Raw genomic sequence first — 15,164 nt, 5'->3', positions numbered from 1 at the left:
GCAAATTGGACAAAAAGTTGAAACAGGACACAGGTCTAAGGGAGTGTATAAATAGACAGCACAGGCACATAGGGATGAAATCAGAATGGCCAAAGAGCAAAGTGAGTTATCACCTGAAGGGCAGCAAAGGCAATGAGAAAGATTTCATAAATACATTAGAAATCTGAGGGAGAGGAGGAGAACAGGTCAAACAGCAGGAAGAAAAAATGAGCACAAGACAGGTGAGGCAGAAAGGGAAGGAAGGCTGATATCTGCATTGCTGCATTTTCACACACAACAGGAAGTTGGTGCTGACAAGACTCTCCACAGAAATTAAAAGTGACAACAATGTAAGTAGGGATGTAGGGTGGAATAGAGAACAGGTTAACGAATATTTAGTTAAGCTGGATGTAATCAAGTCAGAAAGGCCTGATGAAATTTGCCCTATAGAGATGGAGCCATCTCTGAATAATTAGCCATTCTCTTCTAGGACTTGTGGATGACAGGTGACATCCCAGAACATTACAAAAGGGCAAACAGAGTACACAACCTTTTAAAAGAAGGCAAGACCAACTAAAGGAAATATGGACAAATCAAACTCAAGTTCAATACACAGAAAGAACCTGGAAAAAAAATATGAGTCAATATACAAGCATCCATGAGGATAATAATGTGCCAAGGAACAGCCAATATCTGTTTGACTGGAGCAAATAATAAATATCAAATAATCTGTTTTCCATTTTGACAGTGTAATTGGCCAGGTGGGAAGAGTAGATATGATCCACATTGACTTTCAGTAAGGTTTTAATATGGTTGCACACCATAAGCAAACCCACCAAAAGCAAACACAATAATAGAATCTAACCACACATTTCGAGTTGAATGCTTAAAAAAAAAAAAAAAAAAAAAAAGTTGTTATCAATGATTTGCTAACAACCTGTGAGGACAAAGTAAGTAAGTTCACATGAGACCTCATGAATGAGTCTGATTCTGTTTAATACTTTCATGGCTGTTAATGACCTGGCTGTTGGAATTGCCAATCTGCTTGCAAACTCCAAAAATGAAACCAAGCTGTGCACACTTTAGAGGACACAAGTGTCATTTAAAGAGATCTGGGTAATGAAGAGAGATGGTCTGGGATCAGTGAGATGAAATTCAATAAAGGCATCTGTGAATTATCACACTTCAAGAGAAAAAGCTGAGTGTTCTTGTGAAAGGACTGGCTGACCTGGAAGTGTACTGTGGGAAAGAGCAGGAATGAACAGTGGGAATGAACTGACTTAGTTCATCAAAGTAGCCAAGGACTGTGTGAAGTATCCTGGGATGTCTTACTGGGCATGGGCTGTGAAAGAAATTGGAAACAACAGTCTACACACCAAACATGCCAAAGATTCTTCAAGGGACAGCTTTTCCCTTTGTATGATTTTATCACCACCATAATGGCAATGAGCAAAAACCAGCTGGGGAGGGGATACACAGCACAAAGCACTCTGCAAAGACAAAATAAAGGAGAGTTCCTACTCCACTGATCCTGCAGCAACTCCAGCAAATGAGGCTGACAAAGTGCAGCAACCAGTGAGAGGTTGGAACACAGCTGGGGCAGCAAAATCTCTTTTGTGCTTTCTCATCATTCCTATCAAATTTTTTTTTCTCCTTAACCTCATCCTGTGACTCAAATCTCAGTCTCTGCTGAGAGTAAGTTCTAGAACACACAGTTCCTTAAAAAAAGCAACAAATCAAACCCACAAGACAACCTGGAAGCCAAGCTTCCTTGAGCTGCAGAGAAACCCTGTGTGGATCCATCTCTGGCAGCTCACCGCTGCCAAGCTTCACACAGACTCCTTGTCATGCTCAGAAAATCCTGCCGTGTCTGCCTTTGGATGCTGTTTGATGATTTCCCTGTGTCTTCAGATGCCAGGATCTCTTTGGTAAACTACACACCTGAGCAAACACTTTGAGTTCTTGACTCGAGACTGAAGTGCAATGCAGGATGAGTTCTGTATTTAAAGCAGCACCACCTCTGCAGGAGCATTTGAAGCAGGCACCCTCCAGCCAGCGAGGAAGGCTTTGGGGAATACTGCTGAAAGCCTACATGTGAGCCTGAACGATGGCAGTGAAATTAGAGCAGGAGGGCCTGGCAGACTGAGTACTAGATAAAAACAAAAGCTTTTGCTTCTGTTCTCAGAACTGAGACACAAATCTTTACTCACCGGCCAGAACTACTGTAATATGTGATCAGCAGCAGCAGAAAACACTAAATTGCTTGGCAGCTATGAGCTACGTTAATTTTAGGGGCAGGAATGGATTCTTACATTGTAAAAGTCTTCACATTTTAAGTGCAACAGTGGCTGGTGCACATATAGCAAAGGCAACCCAAGAGTTATGAGAGCAGGAAGGTGAGAAGGTTTTTCACAAATTCGTGCTGTGTCTTGCTGCCTCTCATGAAAGGGCAAATGCGATTTAACTCCCCATGACCTGACAGACATATTATCTGAAGGAAGCAACAAATTGGAAGCACACATAAAACTGAAACATCGGGCATGTCTGGCAAAGGTGGGGAAAATCCAGGTCTCCAGGCACTTTTCCCAACAGTCAGCCAAACAGGTTACCAACCCAAATGAAAATGGGTAGAGAGATGACATTCAGACATGGGGCCTTGAACAACACCGAATTCTGGCTCAGGAAAACCCACAGCACAGAGCCTGCAGACTTGTCCCCTCACCACAGCCCCAAAGCTGACAGCAGCACGATATTTGTTTACATGAAAGGCAAAGGAAAACCCAAGAGCTTGCTCTGATCTCCATCCCTCCACTCCCAGCCCGGGGTTTGCTGCTCCACCTTACCCAGAATTACTCCGTTGGGCTCCTCCGGCGGCTGCCACACGATGCGTACGGACGTCAGCCTCACCTCGGGGAACACCAGCCTCACGGGGGGCCCGGGGGCTGCAGGGGAACACAGAGCTCATGGCAGCAAGGGCTGCACATCACAGCCATCACAGGGCTTCTCTCACCCTGAACAGAATTACAACCCAAGCTGTATCTCTCTCCGATAGTGGTTGGAAGCACCTGTGCATGTGCATAATATGCATTTATTCTGTATATAAATATACATTCTGTCCACGGATAAAGGCCTCCAACACCCTCAGACACCAGACACAGCACAGACCTGAACACCCTACAGTTGTTTTTTACTGCACCTGGAGCTCTGAGCTCTGTAGGATTTTTCTCACTGCAGCATCACCACTGGTGTAACTGAGAACACACTGTGAAGCAAGACACCAAGCTGCCTTTACAGAGAATTATGTAGCTTAATCCACTTCATACCTGTTGGAATTCAATAATATCCCTTCCCTGTGTCACCAGCACCAGCTTTAAACTGCTTTCTGACTTTACATTTGCATCTTAAACACTGAGGTGTGAGCAGGAGAACCCGAGGCAGGTGGAAGGCACATTAACACAGACGGCGCTGACCAGCCCAGGTTCACGAGGTGAGGAGATGCTAATTCATACATTACCATCCATGAATTTTCCCCTTCAGCACAGATTCCACCTGCATTACTCCTGGTGATACTTTTAATTAAGTTGAGCCCAGAGGAGACACAACATATTTATGCCAGGGGTATGGAGATGGAAGAACAATTTATTTCATTTGCCAACATGCACTTAAGGAGGGAACTGCTATAATGGGGTTATCCAAAACAAACAGTTTTAAGTATTTCTCATTACAGCCTGATATGTACATTTCACTGAGTGCTTTTTCTCTCCCTGCAGAGTTCTGCTAGCAGTAATTTTTTTCTTATTTTTCCTTTCTAAGAAAAGCCAGGTTCGCACTCAGGGAATATGCTGAGAAAAAGGCTAAAAAAATGTCAGGGAGTTGTTGTCCCTGTTCCTGACCCCACAGGCTCCCACTCCTTCCTTCCCTGCACTGCATGGAAAATGTTTTGTTAAGCCAGAAGTCTGAATGTGTTTTCAGCCCAGCCAAATTACCTTAATGAAACTGCTTGTGCAAACCAGTGTTTGCTCCATTATTATTTTGTAAAGATTTTGATGAGAAAGAGAGAGACCTGAACAGAAGCTTCTCACACTGATCTCAACCTATTTATTCCTGAAAAGGTAATGATAGTAAAAGCAGTTTTAGCATCTGCAAAGCCCAAAAATGTTTCAAGAATTGAACTAAATTTCTGCAGAATTCCATCAGCAGGAATGCTTCCAGCCCACCAGTGTGCTCAGGGAGTGCTTGCTTGGGTTCCTTCAGGACATCCAACTGCACTGGGCAAAACTGGGCAGCTGCAAAAGGAGGCTGGTAGGATCATCTTCCAAGGTCAATGCCTTATTCTTTTGGGGTAAAAAAAATGAAGGGTGGATTACTGAGGTTGAAAATTCCATCTCCTTTCCTTCAGACCAATCAGACCCAGATTTGTTTATTGCTTTCAATTGCAGAACTTTTTTTTTTTTAGCATGATTGAACTTCAATAGGAATTTATAATTGGGCTCTAAAATTGTCTTCAATAGAAATTATCTCCACCAAGCTTCAGAGCTCAATATTAGAAGTTGTCTTCCTCTTCATTAGCTGCAGAGGAGGAGGAAATAGGGGACACTGGTTTTCTGTGCTTTTGCCAGATTCTCAGCCCATGACCAATGGGATACTGCTGAGTTATACCAGGTACAGCCAATATCCTTTGGGTTCAAAGCTGAAAATAAATTCCCCAAAACGCCAAATATTTGTCGCCTGCACTTGTAGCACTGGAAGAAATCCGCTTTAAAAGACTGGATCAAATAAGATGGAGTTATTTTGGTAACCTTTAAACTCACCATCATCCTTGGTTCTCTCTGTCACTGCTGGGGAGCTGGGGACCCCATCCCCAATGCGGGTGAATGCCAGCACCTGCAGCTCGTACAGGACGAATTTCCTCAGGCCCGAGAGCAGCACTGACTGGGTGTGGTTCCCCCTCACTGTTTGGCTCTTGGGTTCCGAGTCCAAATCCTTGGCTTTGTAAAGGATCTGCAGGATAAATGCAGATGAGACACGGAAGGAAAGAGATTGTTGCATGAGGATTGAGGAGAGGGAGATTCCTCCTTGTCACCCAGTATAAAATGGGATTGCATTCACCAATCCCCCATTTCAAAGCCAGCACACTTCCCATATCTTCTCCAGCTGACTTTGGAACAAGAATATCCAGCAGGTGAAAAATAAGTAAGAAATACAGAATCAGTAATACACTGAAAATCAAATGAGTATGAAGCTGCAGTTGCATACCTTGTAGCCCAGGATGAGACCATTCTGCTCAGACTCAGGAACTGCTGCCCACGTCAGCAGGATCTGGGTTGAGCTCACGGCTTCAGCAGAGACATTCTCAGGAGGAGCAGAGGGAACTGGAACCACACAGCATTACCAAAGGGCAGAAATAGGTCAGACAGATCAGATCATTTTTCTCCCTACCCACCCCGGAGTCTTGCAGGATCCCATAGAAGAGTATTCAAACCCAAAAGGGCTCAAATATGTTTTAGACAATCCCTTCTCCTCTTGTATTCATTCTACATCATCTTTATATTTCAGCCTGTCTCATAATTTCTTGCCAGTTCATCTCAGAAATGACAATGTTTGTAAAGAGCTAAACATTTAATACTTATCAGTGTCTACAGGCAGACAGTAAATATTGACAGCTATGAATAAATTTCAAATTCTATGTATTTGCAGTAATTAGAACCAAGTTTAAATTCCTGCACTTCTCCAGAAGCCTATCCCTCAGTATTTCTTCCCCATACTTTTATTCCCAATGCCAAAACCCAGAAATCGCTCTGAATGTGAGTTTATCTTACAGAATGATCTGTTCTAACAAGAAGTTTTATGCCCCTGTGGTTTCCTATGTTATCTGAAAGGAAATTATAACATCTTGTTTAGAGCTAGCAGTAATTTCCCCTGCCCCTGGGTAGCACTCCCACTTCAGTAAGAACTTCCTTAACCTGTGCAGCCTTTTCACAATGTGGTAGTGCTCAACATTTTCCAGACATCAATTAGAGATGGATGCATTAACACGAGATGCATTTTTGGGGATTGATACGGTGTCAATGAGAGATACCTATTTCATTTATGTTACAAAATTGGCTCTCATGAAACTGGAAACATCATTAGGACTGATGGCACAGGAATAGTGTAATTTTCTCTGACTCCAGAGAAGAGCAAACTTGCATTTTCCCATGCCATTAAAACTCGAAGTGCTGCAGAACCACACAACTGCAGCCTTTTGTAGGCAAGCTTTAATAGCATGTCACGTTATGCAAGCGGGATGTGAGGCTATTTTTAAGAGTTCACATTTTATGCTGCCCTTTCGCATTTTTTCCCCACGGCATTTCCAACATCTGAAGGGTACAATCTTTTCTAAAGCCTGATACACCTGTCAGACCTCCAGAGAACACTCACCAAGTTATGTTACACAAGCACTTAGGGACAGCAAGGCTTGATTAGGGCCTGAATATATTACAAAAAGCAGCCCAAAGCTCTGCCAAAGGAATGCTTTCCTGGCTGTCCGAGTGAAAGAACAGATCTGCTGTTTTGGAGGCGAGCTCCTGAAGCTCCTAGCAACATGAATGAGATAAGGACTGTGACACCAGAATTAATAAAAATGGAAAACCCCCACCCCCAAAACGTGGCACCCCCACCCCTGTGCACTCAAGTTTAACGGCAGAAATAGTAATTTCTGAAACTATTTCCCTGATACTAATTATTTGGGGCATAAGAAACAGAGCACCATCACACGACACTGCAGCAGACTAAAATCTAATTTTTTTCCCCCTCCAACACTGAAGTGTCCTTTTTTTTTTTAAATCTTCTCCCAGATTTATCCCCCACAAGGATATAATTATGTTAAAGGAAAATAGATTGCCAGGAGCCATGAATGTCTTTGGATAGCTGCCATAACTTTATCTGTAGATCTTCACAAAGAGCTACTCCCACATGAATCACTCCTGGAGAGAGAAAGGGTGGAGGTGGGTCGCAAGAAACCAGGATGTGTAGAGGAAAGAAGCCCTTTCCAGCCACATTTATTTCTATTTTATCTGTTATGAGGCCTTTCAAAAGAGAAAAAGTTACTTTATTTTACAAATATTTCTTTTCCTCTTTGATCAGTGGCCGGGAACTCTCCTGAATTCACCGAAGGTGGAGGCTGTGCCCAGGCTGGCCCCGAGGGCATCCTGCCTTTGAGGTGAGGATGGCCACACTGCTGGTGGGGGCACTGGACAGCTGACAAAGGAGAGAAGAAGGTTCATTAGCTCAGACCTCTCTCAATTCCCAGGGACAGAGCAGCTGAATGCCCCCTCTCACTGGAAAGGAATCTAACTCCAATGTCTGAATGGCAAAAATCCTTAGGTTCATTGACCGAGCTTTAAATCTTCAGTTCTCACCTCAGTGTTGAGAATTTTATTCTAATGTGAATTCAGGACCTGCAAGTGATTTTATGGATCTTATTGTTGCCAGTCTTTTATCAAGTAACAGACTTTGATCGACCCTTTAAGAATGAATTGAAAGGTAACCTTCATTTCTCTGACCCATCTCCTCTCTCAGGAAGCTGTGATTCAAAGAAAGTATAGTTTGCTAAGACTAATTAGTGAGCGAGGCATATAATCCCTCTTCCCTCTGCAAGCTCCCTTCTCTAATGCTGGTTTCCTTAAACTGTTGCACTGAAGACTTTGTTATAAGCTCCAAAAAGCTGAGTTCTCATTAGTAACCTGCAAGAAGCCAAGCAACAGTGTCCAAAAAAATCCCAGAGCTTGAACAAAACGAACTGGAAACACGGAAAATAAACGATGAGCTAATCCAGCAAAGTGCCAGCACGGAGCACTTCAGAAGATCAAATGTAGGAAATCATAGAGTTACTGGCACTTTGCACTGGAACTTCAATAACAGCTCAAGTTTTTAAGGTTATCCACTTTGGCATCTAAAATCGTGCATCCTCTTTCTACATCTGACACAGCCACATCTGATATACAGCAAATTATGTCGTTTTATGTCTCCAACTGGGCCAAAAGGAGCTTTTAATAAGCTAGTCTGTATTCTGGCTTTCTAGGAAAGCTAGGGAGTGGGATGCAGTGGTTCTCTGCATTTTTGCAGCTCATTTTAGCTGCACATCCTTCACTCTTTTTGAAAGCAAAAATTAAAGTGGCACATTGTACATCTGATGTCAGCTAAGAAGTGCAAATTTCCAGCAAGGTTCACGGCAGAAGTAGCATAGCTGCAGCACACATCCACTTTGCCTACAAAATTAGGTACTGCAGGCCAAATCCTCAGCTTGTACAAACTGACAAATTCCCACAGCGACACTGGACCACATTTGAATTATCAAGAGATGCTCCATCACAGCACAGTAACTGCTCTGTGAAGGTCAGACTCCCAAGCATTGGGAGATTGATCCTTGCCATGGATGTGTGACCATGCTCCTACAGTAGCTCATCCTGTAAGACAAGTGTACACATTCATGTAGCTGAATATTAAGAGCACAAAATCCATTAAGGCACTGGGTTAGGTGTATCTGAGATGAATTTTTTTGAAAGCAAGAGTGTCTGTATTTAAGAGGAGGCAGCCCTGCCAAGGTTGTTCTAATATATCAGATGCCTCTGCAATTTCTTGCTTTCTCTATATTGGACCTACTGTCGTTGTCAATTTATTGGGTGGAAACTGAGCTTGTTACTCTGCAGTTATTTTACACTGTAAAATTTAATGAGCTATTTAATTCCTAACATTATGAAAACATTTTGGATTGATAGAACCTGTCCTGTTTAAAAATCTTAATTCATCTCCTTCCACCTTCAGCTGCATGCAACCCTATCCCAGATTTTTAGGATTTCCCAACTGTTTTTCAAGCCAGTGTTACCAAAACCGACAGCATTATTTATTCTCCCATAGTTTATTTGGTTCTGATTTGTTTTATATATTTAAGAGCTTCAGAAACCAGTGAATATTTGTAATGACATGCCGCACTATTGTTGTTGGCATTTGTGCTCAGCTATCAGTGCTGTGATTGCACAACCTAAAACAAACAAATGCTCAAACAGAGCTTTATTTTCAATAAAGATTTTGGGCCCCAGTGGCTGCACTGCCATCAGATACCATGACCTGGTTTAGTGCCTGGGCTCTACCCCTTGGATGGTGTAAAACACGGAACCAGGAGTTGTGCCAGTGAAGCACCACATGATCCTGGCCAAGGCACCTCTGGCCAGCTGTGTGGGATATTTACAACCCCCAGCACCAGCAAAACCAACTTCCCTAAGGCTCTGTATCTAAGAAATGAAAAAAAGAGATATTCAGGACACCTGCTTTTGAAGTGCTTTGAGAACATAAGCGATAAATAGAATTTTTCTTATAGTTCTGAAGACAGACCTAGAAGTGCTTTGACCTTTCTCTCCTGCTTTAAATATCTTTTATTTGCATTTTAACCCCATTTGACTGTGCATACAGGTTAATTCCAGATTCCCTGAAGTGCTTTCATACAGTTTGCTGCTAAGTCAGCACATCCTGTATATTCTAAATCGAGGAAGATACAGCCAAAATCTGAGCCCTGACTTGCTCTATGCAAGAAATCAGATGTCAGTATCAAAGAAAACACATGGAAAAAACCAAATGAGTCCTTACAGCCTAGATCACAGCTTTGTGCTATTTTGATCCCGGGTTCTGTGTGCCTCCCACAATCAGTTTCAAGTCAACCTTCTCTTAATACTGCCAGAGAAAATGCCAGATCCACGCGTAACCTCTGATCTTTAGACGCTGAGCAAGAGCGCTGTAATCCTAAGGTTTTATGAAATGATTAATCTTAGTATTTACTGCATTTCAAAAGAAGTGTTTGAAGAGCAGCGGAGAGGCAAAAGTGGAGGATGTGATATCTTTTTATTACGATACAGAACTGCTTTGTTTGGGTTGTGCTATCTCTAACTCCAGCACAAGCCCTCTTTAAAATACCTCTGGCAATCGCTTTCCAATTACTCCTTCCCAAAGAGCACCACATCAATGGATGGGGATGACTTTGTTTAGCTCTCTCCCTGGCTAGTTCAAAGCAGAGTTATCTGAACCAGCAGACCAAACCCTGCCGTGCCTGCTCTCGCTTCCCACCAAGGAGCACTGTGTGCTACACAGGGCACAGACATGGACACATCAGGCATGCATAGGATTAAATCCCAAAACTTCTTTAACGAAGCAAAAATATAGCAGGAAAAAAAAAATCAGCATTGAACCTTGCACAAATAGATTTATTAATAAATTTTCAAACCACAGGTCACCCACTTTGTTACTAACTTGCAACATAACTTTTCATTTCCCAGGTGCATGTAGGGTAGGTCTGGAAATAAGTTTTGGCGAAGTCAACAGCTAGAGAGCAGCTTTTCAACATCTGTCTTCACTGTTCTCCTGAGCTAACAGTAATTTACTGTTGCCTGAGAGTGACAGTTTCCTTCTGATATTTGAAGTCTGTGCTTGCCTGGACAATTCAGCTCAACAATACAGCCCTGCTGTTCTAGGTCTGTGAGCAGGTTATGTCTACAGCCTTGTACACACAATTTTGGAAGACAGCTTTGAAAACGTGCCATCAGAAGCTCAGGTAATTATTTTATTTCTCTCTGTGTAATCGGCTCTCTGATGTGACTTGTGCCCTTTTAGACTTATTTGGTGCTTGAAATGAAATTTCAGGTAACCACAGCTGTGAGAAAATGTGTCTCAGGCTAGAAGCAGATGGGGAAAAGGGAAGGAATAGGGGAAATGGGGTACTGGGGAGGAAGAGGAGGTGTGAGAGCATCTCAGCCAGAAAAGTCTCTATACAAGCTGCTTGTGCTGTCCATACTGGGGCAGAAGTGGGGAGGGGTTCTTCTGTTCGCTTTAAATAAAAAACCTGAAGGTTTGCGCATGAAAGCAAGGTAGGAATATAAAAAAAGAAATAACCCTTCAAATGTCCGTATGCCTTTTTGCCTGCAGTGCATCTCCAGAACAGTTTTTTTTTAAAATTTCATTTCAGATTTAATGGCCCAGCAAGCTAAAATAACCCCGCCCAACATCAAAACACCAAACTAAGAAATGAAAATCTGAACAGAAGGGCAGAAAGCGGTGAATTTCCTGGGTTTTCTGCAGAAGTGGTGCTTGGACTCACCCGACTCCCGCGTCCGACCTCTGACGGCCTCGCTCCAGGGCCCTGCCCCGATGGCGTTGAAGGCCTGGATCTGCAGCTCGTACTCCGTCCACTCCTGCAGCTCCTCCAGCGTGCACTCCCGCGCCAGGCGGTCACTGATCACCTTCAGCAGGGCTGGGGATGACGGCTCCACGCGCCACACCCTGATCCTGTACCCCACCGACTCGGGGTTCCCGTTGTACTGCGTGTCAGGGAGCGGCTGGAAAACACAACGCTCCCGTCAGGACACACGGCCAGGGCTCTCCTGAACTCGTGTTCAGACAAAAATGATCAAGAGGTTGATTTTTCTGGTTTATGCTTTATGGTCTCTACATTTCTTTTGAGTTTTTACCTTAATTTTGAGCCAAGTAGGTTTGCTCACAAAGCCAAGCTCTTTGCTGTGGGTGTATCAACAGAGATTATATGAATACAATATATTTCAGAGCTTTGTGATTAATTATGGAAATGAATGATAAATTGCTGAAGCATGTGACAAATTCACTTATCATACATTTTCTACATTTTTTTACTGACTCTCTGCCTACTCATTTATCAGCAGAGATTCATTCTAGTATTCTAACTCCCCAAGCAATTTCAGAGATTAAAATATGAAATAATTAGCCTACTTCGTGAAGTTTGGAGTTTTTCTGCTGCAAAACTAACTACACGATGCCACGGATGGCTGAGATTCAGTTCTGATTCACTGGGAAAGCTGGATAACATTAACATTTCACAGCTTAGAAGACTCTACCCCGCAGGCATGCAGGGCTAGAAACGTGACCCTCATTCTGCAGGGAGGGAGGAATCCCCAGCTCTCAGGGGAAAACAGATTCACCTGCAGGTCTTGAAATAAAAGAGATTAAACACTTTCAAATATTGATGTTATTAAGCATGAAAAGCATTTATCAGGTCATTTTTAGCTGTGGCTGTTGCTTCTCCTGAACCCTGCAGTTTGACTCAAGGAAAACAGGCTTCCAGGAAGCACAATCTTAATGTTTTAATGGCTGTTAAAACAACCTGGAGTTAATTTTGGTGGAAGATACATAGGTCTGGATACAGTACCAACGTGGGCATGATATCCACACAGAAAAGCCATGACAGAGTTGTGTGGGGCCTCTCAAAGGAACTGCAATGGCTCTTCTGTGGGTAGTGAGGTGACACCTTCAAGCTTCAGGTTTTGTTCTGGCAAGGTTCAGCTTTAAGTGCAGTGTCCTGTTGAGAAACTGGAATTATTCTTTTCCAACAGGAGAAAAACCCTCTTGTTCCCAGCCTAATTTTGACTTCCAGCCATAATGAGTTTATGCATGGAAAAGCTAACATTTGGGCAAAAGGAAACCTGTGCTTCATCAACTTCACACCACAGTAACCCCGGTGGAAAATTCTGCCTAACAGGGGTGAAGAAAAACCATTCTGGAGCAGGTTAAATGCCAAGTAAATCCCAACGTGGCAACTCTGCAGGTAACTGAGACGGGCAAAGGGGCACAGCGATGTCAGCAATTGCCGCATCTTCGCAATTAATCATTTATCTCTGCATTTTAGCGCATAATTCCACACCGTTTCAGCTAAATCTAATCTTCCCACAGGAGTGCCAGCCTCGCTGCTGCTGCACCACAGCCCAGGATGCTGCCCATGGCTGGGGTGCACTTTCTGGGGACCGTTTTGTACAGAGCAAACCACCGAGCCCTGGAAAGCGGCAAATTGGCTCCAGCGCCCCATTCCTGCCCCAGGTGTTGACCCAGACTGTGGTCCTGGAGCTCCTCAAAGCCAAGCTTTTACACACAGGCACATTCCCCTGATGAAGTGGCAGAAACAGTGGCAGTAGGCAATTTATTTGATTAATAAGGCACTTAAGGCAAGGCTCAGATTTCCGACTAGCCTGGAAAAGGAAACGATTTGGCTGTTACTACTTCACGCCGAGCGCGAGGAGGAGGAGGAGGAGGAGGAGGAGGAGGCACTTTGGGAGTACCCTGGCCCCGGGGGAGCAGCCCCATCCCCATCCCCGTTCCCTGGAGCTGCTCACCACCCATCGTAGCCACAGGCTGGTCTCGCTGGCCGTGCGCACAGTGACGCTGCCGGGGGCCGCGTCCGGCGGGGCTTGCAGGGTCTGGATGACCCGCGAAGGTTGGCTCAGAGGGCTGGGGCCCACCACGTTCACCTGCCGCATCCGGAACCTGGAGCAAGAGGGGAGAGAGGCAGACAGCACTGTCAGGGCTGGGGGAACTCTCCCTCGCTTCTCCAGGGTGGGAGGACGGCTGGAAAAATACGAATTAGGGGCTTTCAAAATGTTCCGCAAAGGTCGCCGCACGCAGATCCCCTTTGTATTCACTGCTGAATGCTTGATGGTAACTGCTTTCAGATCCTCTCAGGTATTTATAAAATGAAAATGAGATTAGCTTAGGGTCTATTAGAAACTTAGGTATTTGTGTGAGAAATTTATGTTAATTATACCAAGCCTGATGAGCTTATGCTGGCAGTAAGTGATTTTCTCTGGCGATGCTTATACAATACATTCAGAAAGATATTAAAATATCAAACTCGGGATAGTCTCATTCCCTGTCAATATAAAAAATATACTGGTGATAACATTTCCCCTCAATTACTCGTTGAAAGAGGCTGATTTATCCCGGTGCTGCATTTTCAGCCTTCCTGCACAAGAAAGATTAAGTTATTTAATATGGATATGCATCTTTAAAAAATACCCTGTCTGCTTGAAACCATCTCTTCTACAATAGAAATCCTTATTGGGTCACAAAAGATTTAGGGAAATCTTTTTTTACAAGGAGCACCACATAATTAAGATGTGCTGTATATTTCAGACACTCTCACCCTCACAAGCAAGTGGAAGCACCCAGCACTTGCACATAAATATGTGACCTGCTCATATCAAAAACTTAATTTTTGGACCTAATGACTGAGCTTGGGAAAAGGATGAGCCAGTCAACACAGCAGTGTTTATTTACCTGCTCTGATCTCCCTCGAAAGTGCACTGAAGGAAACACATTAAACAAATATTGTCCTGATTTCACTCTCAAACTCTGGCCCAAAATACAGGAAAGAAGAATAGCCTGTAAAGATGTGCTCTGATAATCAGCTCTCACCATGAATTTCCTCAGTGGGCAATGACTGAAGTGGGTCAGGGGACAAAAAATCCATTTGGCAACAGCTTTCTAGGTTTCAAAAATTTGTATAAAATTACTCAACACTGAAGGAAAATGGAAAAAGCTCCTATCAGTGTGTGCAGGAGAGAAAAAAAATAAGCAAAATTCAAGGAGCTGTTTTGAAATGAAAAAAAAACAAACAAAGGGGAACTGGATGTGTGAAAGATTCCAGCATAAGTGGGATCATTCCTGAATTTAATGAATACAAGAGACAAACGAGATGTAATAATAAAATAAACCAAAAAGTTTAGCTACTGGGAAAAAGCACTCAACCCAAATTTCTCATATTCTTCATTATTTTCTATCCCAAAGACATTTCTCCATGCACATGTCTGGGTGTGCAAGTTTTCCTTATCCTTCACAGACAGTGAACCTTGAACTCTCCTGCTCACCCCTGCCTTTTCAGCTTTTAGGATCCCTTTTTATGAGGAGAGCAAAATCCTCTTAACCTGAAGATAATTTTCCTAAGCCTCTGCACTAGAAATCTCTGCTTAAGTTCAAAAAAATTTTCAAAGACCTTTAAGTAAAACGTTTAGCTCTGGAAGATGAGGTTTAAAACACTTCAGTGGAGAGTTAGTGAGAAATTCAATATGTTCCTACATTTGTGACCGAGGGAGGAAAATTAACGTGCCAGGACTGAGTCAGTTGTAAATTGCATGAGCTCTCCTTGGTTGCACCTACTCCTGGCTTACAACAGCACATGGGTTAGTTAATAGCCCCTTCAGCCAGCACAAAATGGACAAGTTTCTAGAGGGTTGATTTAACACTTGTCACTGGATCTCCTTTCCACCTGCCTCTGCATTAGCAAGCTGGATCATGAAAGTCTTTTTCATTAGGGTTGAGTACCTCAAATTCTCCAATCTTGTCTATTCCATGGCATCGCT

General features: G+C 43.3%; 1 protein-coding gene across 5 annotated transcripts in view; it reads right to left on the bottom strand.

The window, feature by feature from the left end:
- Positions 1–15,164, bottom strand: part of SDK1 (sidekick cell adhesion molecule 1) — a 382,780-nt gene that overhangs the window by 70,801 nt on the left and 296,815 nt on the right. For 4 of the 5 annotated variants that reach the window (XM_088063904.1, XM_014252723.2, XM_088063907.1 and 1 more), the window contains 5 exons: positions 13,143–13,293; positions 11,105–11,342; positions 5,236–5,351; positions 4,791–4,980; positions 2,823–2,921 (listed from right to left, as the gene is read on the bottom strand). In XM_088063904.1, coding sequence (XP_087920030.1) covers positions 2,823–2,921; positions 4,791–4,980; positions 5,236–5,351; positions 11,105–11,342; positions 13,143–13,293 — 794 coding nt within the window. The remainder of the gene's footprint in view (positions 1–2,822; positions 2,922–4,790; positions 4,981–5,235; positions 5,352–11,104; positions 11,343–13,142; positions 13,294–15,164) is intronic. The other variant, XM_088063906.1, reaches the window with a different exon arrangement.

This window comes from Pseudopodoces humilis, chromosome 18, assembly GCF_049639895.1.
Source record: "Pseudopodoces humilis isolate 2021_Gansu_Grassland_sample_001 chromosome 18, ASM4963989v1, whole genome shotgun sequence".
NCBI classification, from domain to species: domain Eukaryota; kingdom Metazoa; phylum Chordata; class Aves; order Passeriformes; family Paridae; genus Pseudopodoces; species Pseudopodoces humilis.
This window is presented reverse-complemented; position numbering and strand designations above follow the sequence as displayed.